A 13,598-nucleotide genomic window follows, 5' to 3' on the forward strand; every position below is an offset into this window, starting at 1 on the left:
GGGAACTTTAACCAGGACGACCCGGCCAGACGCCCCCTCTGCGGGGCAGGCGAGGGCGGTGATCTCCGGGCCCACCGGACTCACCTGTTTGAAGCAGAAGGGCATGGTGAGGACACTGACCCCTACGATGCTGTTCACGATGTTCGTGATCAGCCCCCAGTTGGAGGCGGCGGCCGCGGTCATAGTGAGAGATCTAGGGGCCCGGGGCGAGAGGCCTCGGGGGTCGCCGGGCTGCGGCCGGCTTTGGAAGCCCAGCCCGAGGCCACGGTCACAGGTCCCAACGTCCGGGACGCCGGTGGGGAGGGGATGGGCAGGGACACGGGAGCCTGAGCAGGCGCGGGCGCGGGCCCCGGAGGCTGCCTGGAGGAGGCAGCCTCGAAGGCCGGCTGCGGGGGTGAGGTCAACCTCTGGACCCCGCCAAGCCCTGCGGCCGCCTCAGGGCCATGCGTCCCTCGCTCGGTCTCGCGGGCCGCCTGTGAATCTCCGAGCCCAGACCCGGAGGAGCCGCGGAGCCAGCTAGAGACACCTCAGCCCAACTCAGCTGCCGCCGCGGCGCTCACACTTCCGCCTTCCACGGGCTCCGTTGCCCGGAAGTGACGACCAGGGGGTAGGGTTTGGTGGGACGCGAGCCAATGAGAGGCGGGCCCGGAGGGGCGGGCGGAAACTGGGCTGGTGGGCACCGGAGGGTCGCGCAGCAGTCCGGTTCGCCGAGCTGGTCCAGCCGACCTGTGTCCGGGGTCCCAGTTCAACGAGCTGGAGAACAAGGGACTCGCCCCGCGAGGCCTCGGTTTGGATGGGCAGTCGCGGGCTGGAGAGAAGGGGAGGCGCTGTGCCCTCCGGGGAGGAGCGGGTTTAAGGGTTCCTTTTAGACCTTTATTCCCAGGACCGATTTTGGGGCGAGTGCTTGGCGCCAGGGCACGGGGGCGGGGGCCCTGACTGCCTGAGCCGAAAAATAGCCTGTTCTGAGGAATTAGCGCCTACGAGGTAGGAATGAAACGCTGGGCACAGAGAGGCTCGGCCACTCCGCTAAGGCCACACAGCTCTAAGGGGAGGCGGTGCCCTTCAGAACTGCGCCCAGAGCAGTGGCAATGTTGAACTTCACCTTTTCACACGAAAAGAGCAAGGGACATTCCTGGAGGAGACAGGAGAGGTGGAGGCTTACATGACCAGGGAAACCCGGGAGGGTTTCCAGAAGGAGGTGGCTTCTAGGCTGGAGCTTGAAGGACAAATGAGAATTCCTCGGGTAGAAATGGAGACCGGGGAGAGGAGAGAACAGAGAAGGGTCCTGATAGATCTGTGGATTCCTGGCACCTAGCTGCTCACTCTGAGTCTGCTGAATGAGCGCCTAGACCGAATGGCTGGGAAGCAGCAAGTGATTCCAGGCTGCTGGGGGAGGACGGCGGAGGAAAGGAGGCCGTGTCTGCAGCACCTGCAGGACCAGGTGTCTTAGAACAGAGGCCCGTTCCTCAGGCACTGGTAGTGCAGCCACCAGGTAAGGCTGTGCCCCACCTTCAGGAGAAGAACAGGAGGAAATGCCTGGGTAAAGACTAATTAAATACGCAGGCAAAATAACAAATGCCTGCGTTCTTTTTTTTTTTTTTTTTTTTTTCAGTCAGAGTCTTGCTCTGTCGCCCAGGCTGTATAGTGGTATAGTGCGGTGATGTGATCTCGGCTCACTGCAACCTCCACCTCCCAGGTTCAAGCTATTCTCCTGCCTCAGCCTCCCAAGTAGCTGGAATTACAGGCTCCCGCCACCACACCCGGCTCATTTTTGTATTTTTAGTAGAGACTGGGTTTCACCATGGTGGCCAGGCTGGTCTCAAACTCCCGACCTCAGATGATCCGCCCACCTCGGCCTCCCAAAGTGCTGGGATTACAGGCGTGAGCCACTGCACCCAGCCCATTTACTTTTACATAAATGAAATGGCATACACATTCCATAACCTCCTTTTTATTATGTAATTTTCATAAAATGTGATGCGTGCAAGGTAGGCTGGGAAACTTAAATGTATGTTTTCACAAATAACAAATACCATGGACCCGCTATTGAGCTTTAAGAACAAAATATTACCAAAGACTTAGATCCTCCCTTTCAGTTCCTCCCCAGTTCCAGGACCTTCTTCCCCTCTTCCCTGCTATCCTGAGACATCACGATCCAGATTTTATCAGTTCACTACTTTTCTTTAAAGGTTTACCATATATGGATATATCCCTAAACAATTATGGGGAAGACTATTTGTCTCTTTTTTTTTTTTTTTTTTTTTTAAGACAGAGTCTCACTGTCACCCAGTCTGGAGTGCAGTGGCACAATCTCAGCTTACTTCAGCCTTTCCCTCCTGGGCTAAAGTGATCCTCCCACTTCAGGCCCTCAGTAGCTGAAACTACAGGTGTGTGCCACCATGCCCAGCTAATTTTCACTTTTTTTGTAGAGATGGGATTTTGTCGTGTTGCCCAGGCTGGTCTCAAACTCCTGGGCTCAAGTGATCTGCTCACCTCGGCCTCCCAAAGTGCTGGGATTACAGGCGTGAGCCACTGCACCCAGCTGACTATCTGTCTCTTAATATTCGTTTATTCCATTTTCCAAATTAATAGGAATTGGCCTGCACGTATGACTGCCTAGGATAAAGAATACACTTCTGGCCGAGCATGGTGGCTCACACCTGTAATCCCAGCACTTTGAGAGGCCGAGGCAGGCAGATCATGAGGTCAGGAATTTGAGGCCAGCCTGGCCAACATGGTGAAACCCCATCTCTACTAAAGATACAAAAAATTAGCCAGGCGTGGTGGCACACACCTGTAATCCCAGGTTCTCGGGAGGCTGAGCCAGGAGAATCGCTTGAACCTGGGAGGCAGAGGTTGCCGTGAGCCGAGATCGTGCCATTTTACTCCAGCCTGGGCAACAGGGCAAGACTTTGTCTCAAAAAAAAAAAAAAAAAAAAGGCTGGGCACGGTGGCTCACGCCTGTAATCCCATCACTTTGGGAGGCCAAGGCGGGTGGATCACGAGGTCAGGAGATCAAGACCATCCTGGCCAATATGGTGAAACTCTGTCTCTACTAAAAATAAAAAAATTAGCCAGGCGTGGTGGTGTGTGCCTGTAATCCCAGCCACTCAGGAGGCTGAGGCAGGAGAATCGCTTGAACCAGGGAGTCGGAGGTTGCAGTGAGCCGAGATCACGTCACAGCACTCCAGCCTGGTGACAGAGTAAGACTCTGTCTCAAAAAAAAAAGAATACACTTGCCAGTGTCCCTTGCAGGTAGGGCTGGCTATGTGACCAAGTTCTAGACAATAAGAAGCAGAAATGACAGGAGAAACTTCTAGGTCATTTCTTAGGAGGGGGTCTGCTGCTCCTTCATCATGCTGTTTGGAACCTAGACACGATGATAGGAAGCCGTCTCGGACAGTGCAGACAAGGGTGATACCGTGGCAGAGCGGAGCACGAAGCTAGAAGGATCCTGGATCCCTGGACAACTCGTGGAGCCAAGCCGCCATGCCCATCCACGACTACCTCCTCCCAGCTGCTCCGGGAGGGAGAGACAAACCTGCTCCTTGCGCTCACCATGATTTTGGACTCTGTTTCATGAACCCAAAGCTGTAGCCTAACTAGTTCAGTAGTGTATTGGGATGGGGCACCTCTGCATTTTGGACTATTTTAAGAATTGAATTACATATATGTGCTCTTCTGCAACTTTCTTTTTCATTCAACTTTGTCACACTTAAATTTGTTTTTTTGGTTTTTTTTTTTTTCCTTTTTGTGTCTCGCTGTATTGCCCAGGCAGGTCTCGAACTCCTGGGCTCAAGCTGTCGTCCTGCCTCTGCCTCCCTGAGAGCTGGGATTACAGGCATGAGCCACCGCGCCCGGCCAATTCAACTTTGTTCACAAGAATTGCCATCATGTTGCATGTGTTCTGAGTCTCATTCTTGCTGCTCTGTGGAACTCCGTTACTTAAATAGCCCAGATCCGCATCCATTCTCCTGCCGAGGGCACCTGAGTTGTGTCCAGTCACTTGCCTTAGAGACAGTGACGCAGTGAACAGATTTGTCTCCTGAATGTGTGTTTGTTCGAGTCTCTCTAGGGTAAATACCCACAAGTGGAGCTGCAGAGTATGCGTATGCAAACCTAAATGGCTTGACTAGATCTTGCCAAATTGCTCTTCAAAGTAGCTATAAGAGCTCTTCCTGGTTTACAGCAAAGGTTGGCACACTTTCTATTAAGAGTCAGATAGTAAATATTTTTTGCTTTGCGGGCCTAATGGTCTCTCGCAAATATTCAGTTGTGTCGTTAGTCTCTCGTAGTGCCAAATGGTCTCACAAATACTCAGTTCTGCCATTGCAGATCAGAAGCAGCCAGAGAGAATATGTAAACAAGTGGGCATCTCTGTGTTCCAATAAAACTTTATTTACAAAAACAGCAGCTGGCCCAGTGCGTCCTCAGGGCTTAGGTTGTGGGCCTCTGCTCCAACATTTGGTTATTGTCAGTTTGGCCAGTCCAGTGAATGAAATGGAATCTCTTTGTGGCTCTAATTTGTTCTTATTACAAATTAGGTGAATTATTTATTCATATTTTTATTGTCCATTTTTCTTCTATGGAATGCTTACTCATTTTTGCTCGTTTTCCTATTTAGCTGTTTGTTCTGAGGAATTTCGGTGCTCGATAATAACCAACCCTGTGTCCTTCGATGCGGGTTTGATGTCTCCTCATGGCTGTAGTTTTTCATTAAACAAATTACCACAAACTAAGCAGCTTCAACAACACAAATTCGTTACGCCTGGGCTCTGGAGGTCAGAAGTCCAGCACAGATCGAGGTGTCGGCAGGCTGCCTGCCTTCTAGAAGCTCCGGGAGACAGCTGGCTTCCTGCTCTTTGGTTGTTGGCTGAGTCCAGCTCCTTAGGGTCGCAAGACCAAGTTTCCTGTTTTCTTGCCGGCTGCCCCCTGAAGCTGTCCCCAGCTTCTGAAGGCCTCCTGTTCCCTGGCTCACAGCCCCTTTCCTAACTTCTCCATGGAGAGGAGCCAGTCCTCCTGTCCCATCTCCGGCCCAGCTGAGGAAGGTTTTCCATCCCTAAGGTTTCGTGTGATTAGATGGAGCCCATCTGGATAATCTGGGATCATCTCCCATCTCAAGGTCTAACCTTAATCACATCTTCAAAGTCCCGTTTGCCGAGTGAGGTCACATATTCACGGGTTCCGGGATGAGGAGTGCACACCTTAGGGGGCTGCAATGCTGCCAGCCACCCTCACGCTGAGATTCAGGCCATGTGTCCCTGTCACAGAAGTGAGGCCTTTTGGACACTGCATCCCACCTGTGGTGCACAGTGGCCGTGGGGCCCAGGGCTCCTGAGCTTCCCGTCGCCTGCTGGGCTGGGCTTCGCCGCTGCAGCCACCCCTTCTGTGGACCTGGTGAGTGCTTTGTGGGGATGGGAGTGTCTTCCACACTGAGTATCCTGGGCCTTAGTGAGCTTTCGGTCAGCCTCCAGCAGTATGGGCTCAGGGTTCCTATCTTATTCTGTGGGTCAGGACCCCTGACTCACTACTGAGATGCTCAGGGTGTCCCAGGCTCAGCCTTGTGGGAGCCCTGTCGGCTGGCCCCTGGGTCCTTCCGTGTGTCCCTGATGTGATCCCAGCTTTCTTGCTTCCTGGCTCTGTGGGATGTTCTTGTGCTTTTCCTGCCCAGGCTGGGCTCGCCATTTCCCCAGGAGCCCTGGAGAGGGAACCTCCTGAGGGGAAGGGGAGTTAGCGGCCGAGATCTGGGTGCTGGGTGTGCTTGTGGCGCCTGGGTTCCCTCTGGACAGAGCAAGAAGAGATGTTGTGGGTGTGTGTGTATGATGTGTGTGTGGTATGTGTGGGGTGTGTTATGTCTATGGTGTGCATATGATTGTGTGGTATGTGTGGGGTGTGTTATGTCTGTGGTGTGCGTATGATTGTGTGGTATGTGTGGGGTGTGTTATGTCTATGGTGTGTGTATGATTGTGTGGTATGTGTGGGGTGTGTTATGTCTATGGTGTGTGTATGATTGGTATGTGTGGGGTGTGTTATGTCTGTGGTGTGTGCATGATTGTGTGGTATGTGTGGGGTGTGTTATGTCTATGGTGTGTGTATGATTGGTATATGTGGGGTGTGTTATGTCTGTGGTGTGTGTGTATGGTGCATGTGTCTGTGGTTGTGTGCATGTGTGTGTGGCATTTGTGGGGTGTGTATGTATAATGTGTGTGTCTATGTATAGTGTGTGTGGTGTGTATGGCCATGTATGATTGTGTGGTGTGTGTGTGTGTTTTTGTGTGCATGGTGCCTGTGTGTGTGGTGCGTGTGTGGGTGGATGGTGTGTTGCACGCGTGTGTGTGGTGCATGTGGGTGGATGGTGTGTTGCACACGTGTGTGGCACGTGTGTGGCTGGGTGGTGTTTGCACGTGTGTGTGGTGCATGTGTGGGTGGATGGTGTGTTGCACGCGTGTGTGTGGTGCATATGTGGGTGGGTGGTGTGTTGCACGCATGTGTGTGGTGTGGGTGGATGGTCTGTTGCACGTGTGTGTGGTGCGTGTGTGGGTGGGTGGTGTGTTGCACGCATGTGTGAGTGGGTGGTGTGTTGCATGTGTGGGGTGCATGTGTGTGGCTGGGTGGTGTGTTGCACGTGTGTATGGTACATGTGTGGGTGGATGGTGTGTTGGACGCATGTGTGTGTGCACCACACGTCCACCTCTAGTTCTCTAACTCTGCATCTGGCTACGTGCACTGAGGCTTCGCACCAACACCTCCAAATACCTGTAGAGGTCCCAGCACGGGGCTCCTCCTGGTGCTCCCCCTTCCTGGTTTGTAACTCCCTCGCTCCCACCTCCTTCGGGCTTCTGCACCCCACCCTGGGCTGCCCCCAACCCTGCCCAGCCTAAATGCTTTGGGATGAAGTGTGAGCAGGAGGAGGGGAGGAGAAAGGAAGCGCCGTGGCCGTCTTCCAGCCAGCACCTTCCAGCCTTAATGCCCACACGCAAGTGTGATCGCCAGAACTGATGGGATATCACCGTCCCATGGGAGCCGTGCGTGGCTTCCTGAGCACCAAGACTGTGTCACCCAGGCATGCTACGGAACCTTTCTGAGCCCGCTCCGGGGCTCCCACCGCCGACGTGGCTGCTGCAAGGGCAGCAACTTTCCATTAGGTCACAGGGGATGACAGCCCTGGGCACCGTCTGGGAAGAGGGGTGGAGGGCTAGTCTGGACTTCTGCGGTCTCTGGGAACCTCAGTATCCAAGAGCAAGGGTCTGCTGCACCCGCTGCGCGTCTGCGGTGAGGCTCCTCCTCCCACACCGGACACGCAAGCACCCTCTGCCCCACAACTCCCACCAACGAAATGCGGGGCCCCAGCTGCGGTGGAATCCCCTACAAGCCCTGGCCTGCTTCAGGAAGGAATGCCTGAGGAAGGTGGGCGGGCTCAGGAACGCCGCGGTGGGCGGAGCTTGGCCCACGGAGCCTCATGGCCCAGGTGCCCTCCACAGCTGAAGCCTGGTTTTTTGTTTTAGTTTTTGGTTTGTTTGTTTGTTTGTTTGAGATGGAGTCTCAATCTGTGTCTCAGGCTGGAGTGCAATGGCACGATCTCAGCTCACTGCAACCTCTGCCTTCCGGGTTCAAGCAATTCTCCTGCCTCAGCCTCCCGAGTAGCTGGGATCACAGGCACCAGCCACCACACCTGGCTAATTTTGTGGGGTTTTTTAGTAGAGACGGGGTTTCACCATGTTGGCCCGGCTGGTCTTGAACTCCTCACCTCAAGTGATCCGCCCACCTTGGCCTCCCAAAGTGCTGGGATTACGGGCATGAGCCACCTCGCCGGCTGGAAGCCTGTTTAACCGTGGTGTCTGCCGTGCAGTTTCTGGGAGGTCCTGTGTAGGAGCCCCAGTGAGGACTGGCCCCCTCCCTCTTGAGCGCTGCTTACTGGGCAGTCCTACGCTCTCCCACCTGGGTCTCCAACTTCTAAGCTGGGGGCATGAGCAAAGGCCAGGACGGCCCCTCGGAATCCAAATTGGGGCCCCAGTGGGCTTGGGGAGCTGGGGGAGCCTCAGGTGGGGCCTGGGCTTTCACCACCCCAGCAGGCAGGAGTTAAAAGTTCACCTGGGCTCGGGTGCCGAATTGTCTAGGAACTCTGGTTCCCATCTCCCTTTCTCAGAGGATTCCCCACCTTTAGAATCACCCAGGGTGGTATCCCATGGAGGGAGGGGAGGGCCCCACCTGGTGGCCTCTCGTCCAGCCCACCCTGCCTCCTGGGTGTCTCTTCCCCCTGTTTCTATAACTCCAGAGCCATAAAACTGACAACAGGTCCAGCAGAGAGACTGGATTTTATTTAGATCCACAGCCCTTCTTAACGCCGCAGCTGGGGCACAGCCTGCAGCTGGGGCGCCACCATGTCACCTGACACAGGGGAATCCACCAGCGCCCGCCCATGTCTGATGGCCACACTGGGGCCATCTGGGCTCCCACAGAGGGCTGTGTTGGAGGGGCAGCTGAGGCTCCAGGAGGAGGGACAGACTTCACAAGGGGCTTTGAGCTGTTCCCACACCCTGCCCCTGGCCTGGTGCTCTGGGCCGGGCAGGGGTGTGCTTCGGAGCCCATCCGTGGCCAGAGCTCCAGAAGCCGCTGCTCCAGGGCTTTTCTCCTCGATCTGCCGCATCTGCTCCCTGGCACCAGCCTGGCTCAGACACCCTCCAGCCCGTGTGTGTGTTCCCGTGGTAGCTCCCATGCTGGGCCAAGGCTTGGGTGGGGCTGAGGCCCAGGGTGTGCTGAGCAGGCCGGGCACCCAGGCATTGCCTGTCATGACTGAAGAGGGCCTGGAGGAACCATGGGGGGCCGGTGGAGTCTGTGCGGGGTGGGGATGGGGGAGCCTTTGAGGCTTTCCCGGTAGGTTACCCCTTGCCTCCAGAGGCCTCTACCTGGAGCCAGGCAGCCAAAAGACCGTTGTTGGAAACACCACCGGCTGCAGCCCCAGCTCCACAGACTGACGGTCCAGTCCCCTGGCGCCCACCACTCGGGTTTGGGGACTGGGGAGACGGCGCAGCTGAGAATCCTGGGAGGCCTGGAGACCACCCCACCGGGCCGTGCATCAGGCTGGGGGACACCTGGCAAAGCCCAGCTGTTCTGTGCCAGCCCTGAGAGACCTGCAGCCGGCTGGCCAAGGTCGGGGGTTGAGCCTCCCCTCCCCAGGTGGTTCCGGGACCCAAGGAGAGAGCCCAGGAGGGCCAGCTCCGCCCACCCTCCCCCTTTCCTGGGAGGTGGAGAACAAGAACAAGGGGCTGGGTTGGGCCACCCGCATCTGCTCCCCGGCACCAGCCTGGCTCAGACACCCTCCAGCCCATCGCTCACTCCAGGATGAGGAGGGCCACAGGGTATTTTCCATGAGGAATTTAGAACTAGCTGTTGGCAGAACCTCGGTAGGCAGGCTCCCTGTACCCAGGACCCTCACACCCACGTCCCAATTGCCCCACCAAGGGGGCCTGCGACTTCCCAAGGGACTTCCCACTGAGGGCTCCACGCCCACCTTCTCTCTCTGCATGCCAGGGTAGAGTTGTGGCCCCCAAAATTCACATGTTGAAGTCCAGGACCTCAGAATGGGACCTTATTGGAAATACGGTCACTGCCGACTATACTTAGTTACGATGAGGCCGTGTTGGTGTGGTGGGCCCTATCCTCGACGACAGTTGCCCCACAGTAGAAAGGGCAGATCCAGACACCAACGTGCACACAGGGAGGACCCATGTGGACATGAGGGGCAGAGGTTGGGTGAAGTGGCCACAGGCCAACAGACGCCAAGGATGGCCTCAGCCTGTGGAAGAGGGGGCGGCCCAGGACAGTCCTGGCTCACGGCCTCAGGGAGCCACCCCGATGGGCTCTGGCCTCGGGAACTGCGCGGCGGTTTCTGTTGTGTGAAGCTGCCCAGTCTGTGGACCTTTTTCTTGCAGCCCGGGAAACTCACACTGCACATCCCGGCGCCGCCGCCCGGGTTTGAGGCCTCGCCACTCCCTCGCTGCCCCCAGCCACCCCTGGGTGCCTGAGCCGCCTGCACACTCTCACGGAGACCGGCTCACGACACCCATGTAATGTGCGACACTTGTCGAGAACCACAGGAATGTCCTTGATTAAAGCGTGCGCAGGGAGAAGCGTGGCCTAGTTCCCACAGATGCCCACCAGGGTCCCTTACCTGCTCGCCCTTGGCGCTGGCCTTGGCCTCTTCCTGCCTGCCCCACCAGGCGGCCGCTCTGGTCCAGGGGCCCGGGCTTGGTCCCTTTCTTGGGCACTTGCAGGCAGGCACCTCGCTTTTCCTGGCCTGTCTGCCCTCTGCCTTCCCCTACAGCATCCCCCAGCCCCAAGGGCGGTGGTCCCATGGCCAGAGGGGATTCCTGTTGGGCTCCCGAGCTCTGGAAATGCGGCCACTGCTCTGCAAACGTGCCTTCTCTGGGCCCTTCCACCCTTCGAGTCCATCTCCCTCCCTGGCCTCCACAGTAGGTCCAGGTGAGCAGGGTCCCCTATGGCCCCCACAGTCCCCTTGCATCACCAGGCACCGTCTGTCTCAGCCTCATTTCTGGAGCTGCTGACATCTGGGCCGGCCACAGTGCCTTAGAAGGCCTGGTTGGTCTCCGTGGCGTGGCCCCATCCTGCAGCTGAGGGCCTTCCCTGACGGCTGTGCCCTCCACCAGCCAGGACCCAGGCGGAGCCCCTGAGGCAGGGTGTACATCCCTGGAGGCTTCGGTTGGGGAGGTGGTTGGATGAGCTGCCCTGTACCGTGGCTGCGTGTGGGAAACAGCAGGAGGTCGGGGGAGCAGTGAACAGAGCCGGGCCGGCTTCAGGGATCTCGGTCTAGGGCGGCGGGGGTGGAATAAAGGAACAGAACCAAATTCGTCAGGGGGTGTGAGAGCTGCAAAGGGCTGGTCGGGCAGGGAAAGGGGTTCTGGAGGGGAGGGTTTCTTTGTAGTGGGTGGAATGGTGGCCTCCAATATGTGATGTCCAACCAGAATCTCCAAATCTCAGAATTGGAGCAAGGGTCTTTGCAGCTGTCATGGAGAGGTTATCTGGAGATGAGGTCATCCTGGATCATCCCAGGGGGCCCTAAGCCCAACAACCCTCATCCTTATAAGGGATGGAAGAGGAGGAGAAACTCACATGAGATGAAGGCAGAGGCCAGAGTGATGGGGCCACAAGCCGAGGAGCACGGGAACCAGGGGGAGCTGGAAAGGCGGAAGGGCTCTGCCCAGAGCCTCTGGGGGCAACAGGGCCCTGTGGACACCTTGGTTTCAGGCTCCCGGCCCTGGGAGCTGTAGGAGGACGCCTGTGCTGTTGTGAGCCTGCCACCCTGGGGTCCTCCGTGTGGCAGCCCAGGACCCCGATGTTCTTTGTTCAGTGGTTCTGGGGTCTCCGAGGTGCTGGGAAGCACAAGTGTGGGGGACCTCAAGACAGGTGGGGCTTTCCCAAAGGAGCAGAGGAAGCACCTGCAGAGGGGCCCAGAGAGCACACCCGGGTTCAGCAGATGGTGTAGAGGGCGCCCGGGCAGAGGATGCACGGGCAAAGGCCCCAGGTTGTGCAGGGCGTTTATAGACGTGCATGGAGTCAGGGAGAGGAGGGCCGGCCCTGGGGGCCACCTGGGCAGGGCTCCTGCCTGCAGACCAGACCCAGAGCTGGCCAGTCCACTCTGGGAGAGTCAGGGTCGGGAGAGCAGGAGGGGGATCAGGAAGCTAGAAGGGTCTCGGGGCTGGCCAGGCTGAGGCTGCGCAGCCTGTGATGAAGGGGGTCATGAGGGGCTCTCTTCTCCTGAGAGAATTCTAGAACCAGTGGGTGCCTCAGGCCCTGAGACTGGGCATACTGGGGTGTGTCCATCTGGGACCCAACATGGCAGCCTCCCAGGCCTCAGGAGCTCTCTGGCCTGTGCCACGTGTCCCCAGTGCCCTGGTGGGCTCTGTCCTTACACAGCAGCTTCTTGGGTGGTGGGTGGGCTGCAAAGGGATGTCTGAGTTGGGGGTCAGGGGCTGCAGCGACTTGAGCTCAGCCCAGGTGCATGGTGTGAAGAAGCTGTCCCTCTAGATGGCTCAGGGCCCTGAGCTCAGTGCTCCAGGCCTGCCCCCATGGTCCCTAGAGGGAGGCGAGTGGTCAGGACATGCCTGGACAGGACAGAGCCTGGGCTGGCAAACACTTGGAGAGGGCTGGGGCTCCCGCCTGCCTCTCCCCAGCACCATCTCAGCACAGGCCAGCAGAGAAACCAGACCCTCCCCCTCAGACTATTGGAGGGCAGAAGTGAACACCCCTGTCCCCCAAATCCCTGTCATGCTTTTTTGAGCCCCAGGAGTGGACATGGCCTTGTCCTGGAGTCACAGCATTGGCCTGACCCTGACTCGCATTTGATGATGGTGGGCCCGTGGGCAGGTCACGCTCCTCCCTGGGCAGGTCACGCTCCTCCCTGGGCCTCAGGAGCCGCCCCGTGCCAGAGCCGGGGGCACAGCATGGCAAATGTCATTCCCAGCCTGCCTGGCTGCCTGGCAGCTCTCGAGAGAAGCCCACAGCCCGGCTCCTGTCTCCCTGCTTCCTTTGAGTGAGGCCCGGCCTGGCCCTCTGCCGTGTTCAGGGCACCAGCACCAGCTGCACAGCCAGCACCCACCAGAGTTGACTCCTTGGGCCTCTGAGCACCTTCTCACTGCCTGGAGTGGCCGGCTGACCAGCGTCCATGCGCTGCCTTCCCCACCCGGAGGCATCTCTCTGTCATTGTTGAGTGCACAGTTCCCAGCTAGCAATCACCTCCCCATCCTCACGTGCGCCAGGCATGGTCCTGTGACTACAACCTGAGCAATATAAGCAGAAGGGCGGGGCCGACTTCATGGCTTGCTAAAAGCCCCTCCCCCCTCCCCCTCCTCCTTCCCTTTCTCCTCCCCCCTCCCCCTCCTCCTTCCCTTTCTCCTCCCCCTTCCTCTTCCCTTTCTCCTCCCCCTTCCCCTTCCTCTTCCCTTTCTCCTCCCCCTTCCCCTTCCCCTCCCCCTTCCCCTCCCCTTCCCCTTCCCCTGCCCCTTCTCCTTCCCCTCCCCTTCCCCTTCCCTCCCCCTTCTCCTTCCCCTTCCCCCCCTTCTCCTTCCCCTTCCCCTCCCCCTTCCCCTCCCCCTTCCCCTTCCCCTCCCCCTTCTCCTTCCCCTTCCCCTCCCCCTTCCCCTTCCCCTCCCCCTTCCCCTTCCCCTCCCCCTTCTCCTTCCCCTCCCCCTTCCCCTCCCCTTCCCCTCCCACTTCCACTCTGCCTTCCCCTCCCCTTCCACTCCTCTTCCCCTCCTCTTCCCTTCCCTTTCCCCTCCCCTTTCCCCTTCCTCTTCCCCTTCTCCTTCCCTTTCTCATCCCCCTTCCCCTTCCCCTTCCCCTCCGCCTTCCCCTCCCCTTCCCCTCCCCTTCCATTCCTCTCTCCCTTCCCCTTCCCTTCCCCTCCCCCTCCCCTTCCCCTCCCCCTTCCCTTTCCCTTCCCCTCCCCCTCCCCCTTCTCCTTCCCCTCTCCCTTCTCCTTCCCCTTCCCCTCCCCCTTCCCCTTCCCCTCCCCCTTCCACTCCGCCTTCCACTCCACCTTCCCCTCCCCTTCCACTCCTCTTCCCCTCCTCTTCCCCTCC

At 58.0% G+C, this 13,598-nt stretch overlaps 2 protein-coding genes across 6 annotated transcripts in view; both read right to left on the reverse strand.

Moving 5' to 3' along the window:
• SLC38A10 (solute carrier family 38 member 10) overlaps window positions 1–593 on the reverse strand; it is a 50,467-nt gene extending 49,874 nt beyond the window's left edge. Inside the window, exon 1 of one of the 5 annotated variants that reach the window (XM_063717846.1) lies at window positions 85–593. In XM_063717846.1, the coding sequence (XP_063573916.1) occupies window positions 85–183 (99 nt within the window). In that variant the 5' untranslated portion in view covers window positions 184–593. 5 annotated transcript variants of the gene reach the window in all.
• A 7,710-nt stretch (window positions 594–8,303) lies between these two features.
• Window positions 8,304–11,841, reverse strand: LOC103892916 (putative uncharacterized protein encoded by LINC00482). Its single transcript, XM_054535984.2, is given in 4 exon segments — window positions 8,304–10,277; window positions 10,279–10,993; window positions 11,131–11,195; window positions 11,828–11,841. Coding segments are annotated over 4 exon segments (1,017 nt in total). The 3' UTR covers window positions 8,304–10,054.
• Between the last annotated feature and the right edge of the window lie 1,757 nt (window positions 11,842–13,598).

Source organism: Pongo abelii, chromosome 19, assembly GCF_028885655.2.
Source record: "Pongo abelii isolate AG06213 chromosome 19, NHGRI_mPonAbe1-v2.0_pri, whole genome shotgun sequence".
NCBI classification, from domain to species: Eukaryota; Metazoa; Chordata; class Mammalia; order Primates; family Hominidae; genus Pongo; species Pongo abelii.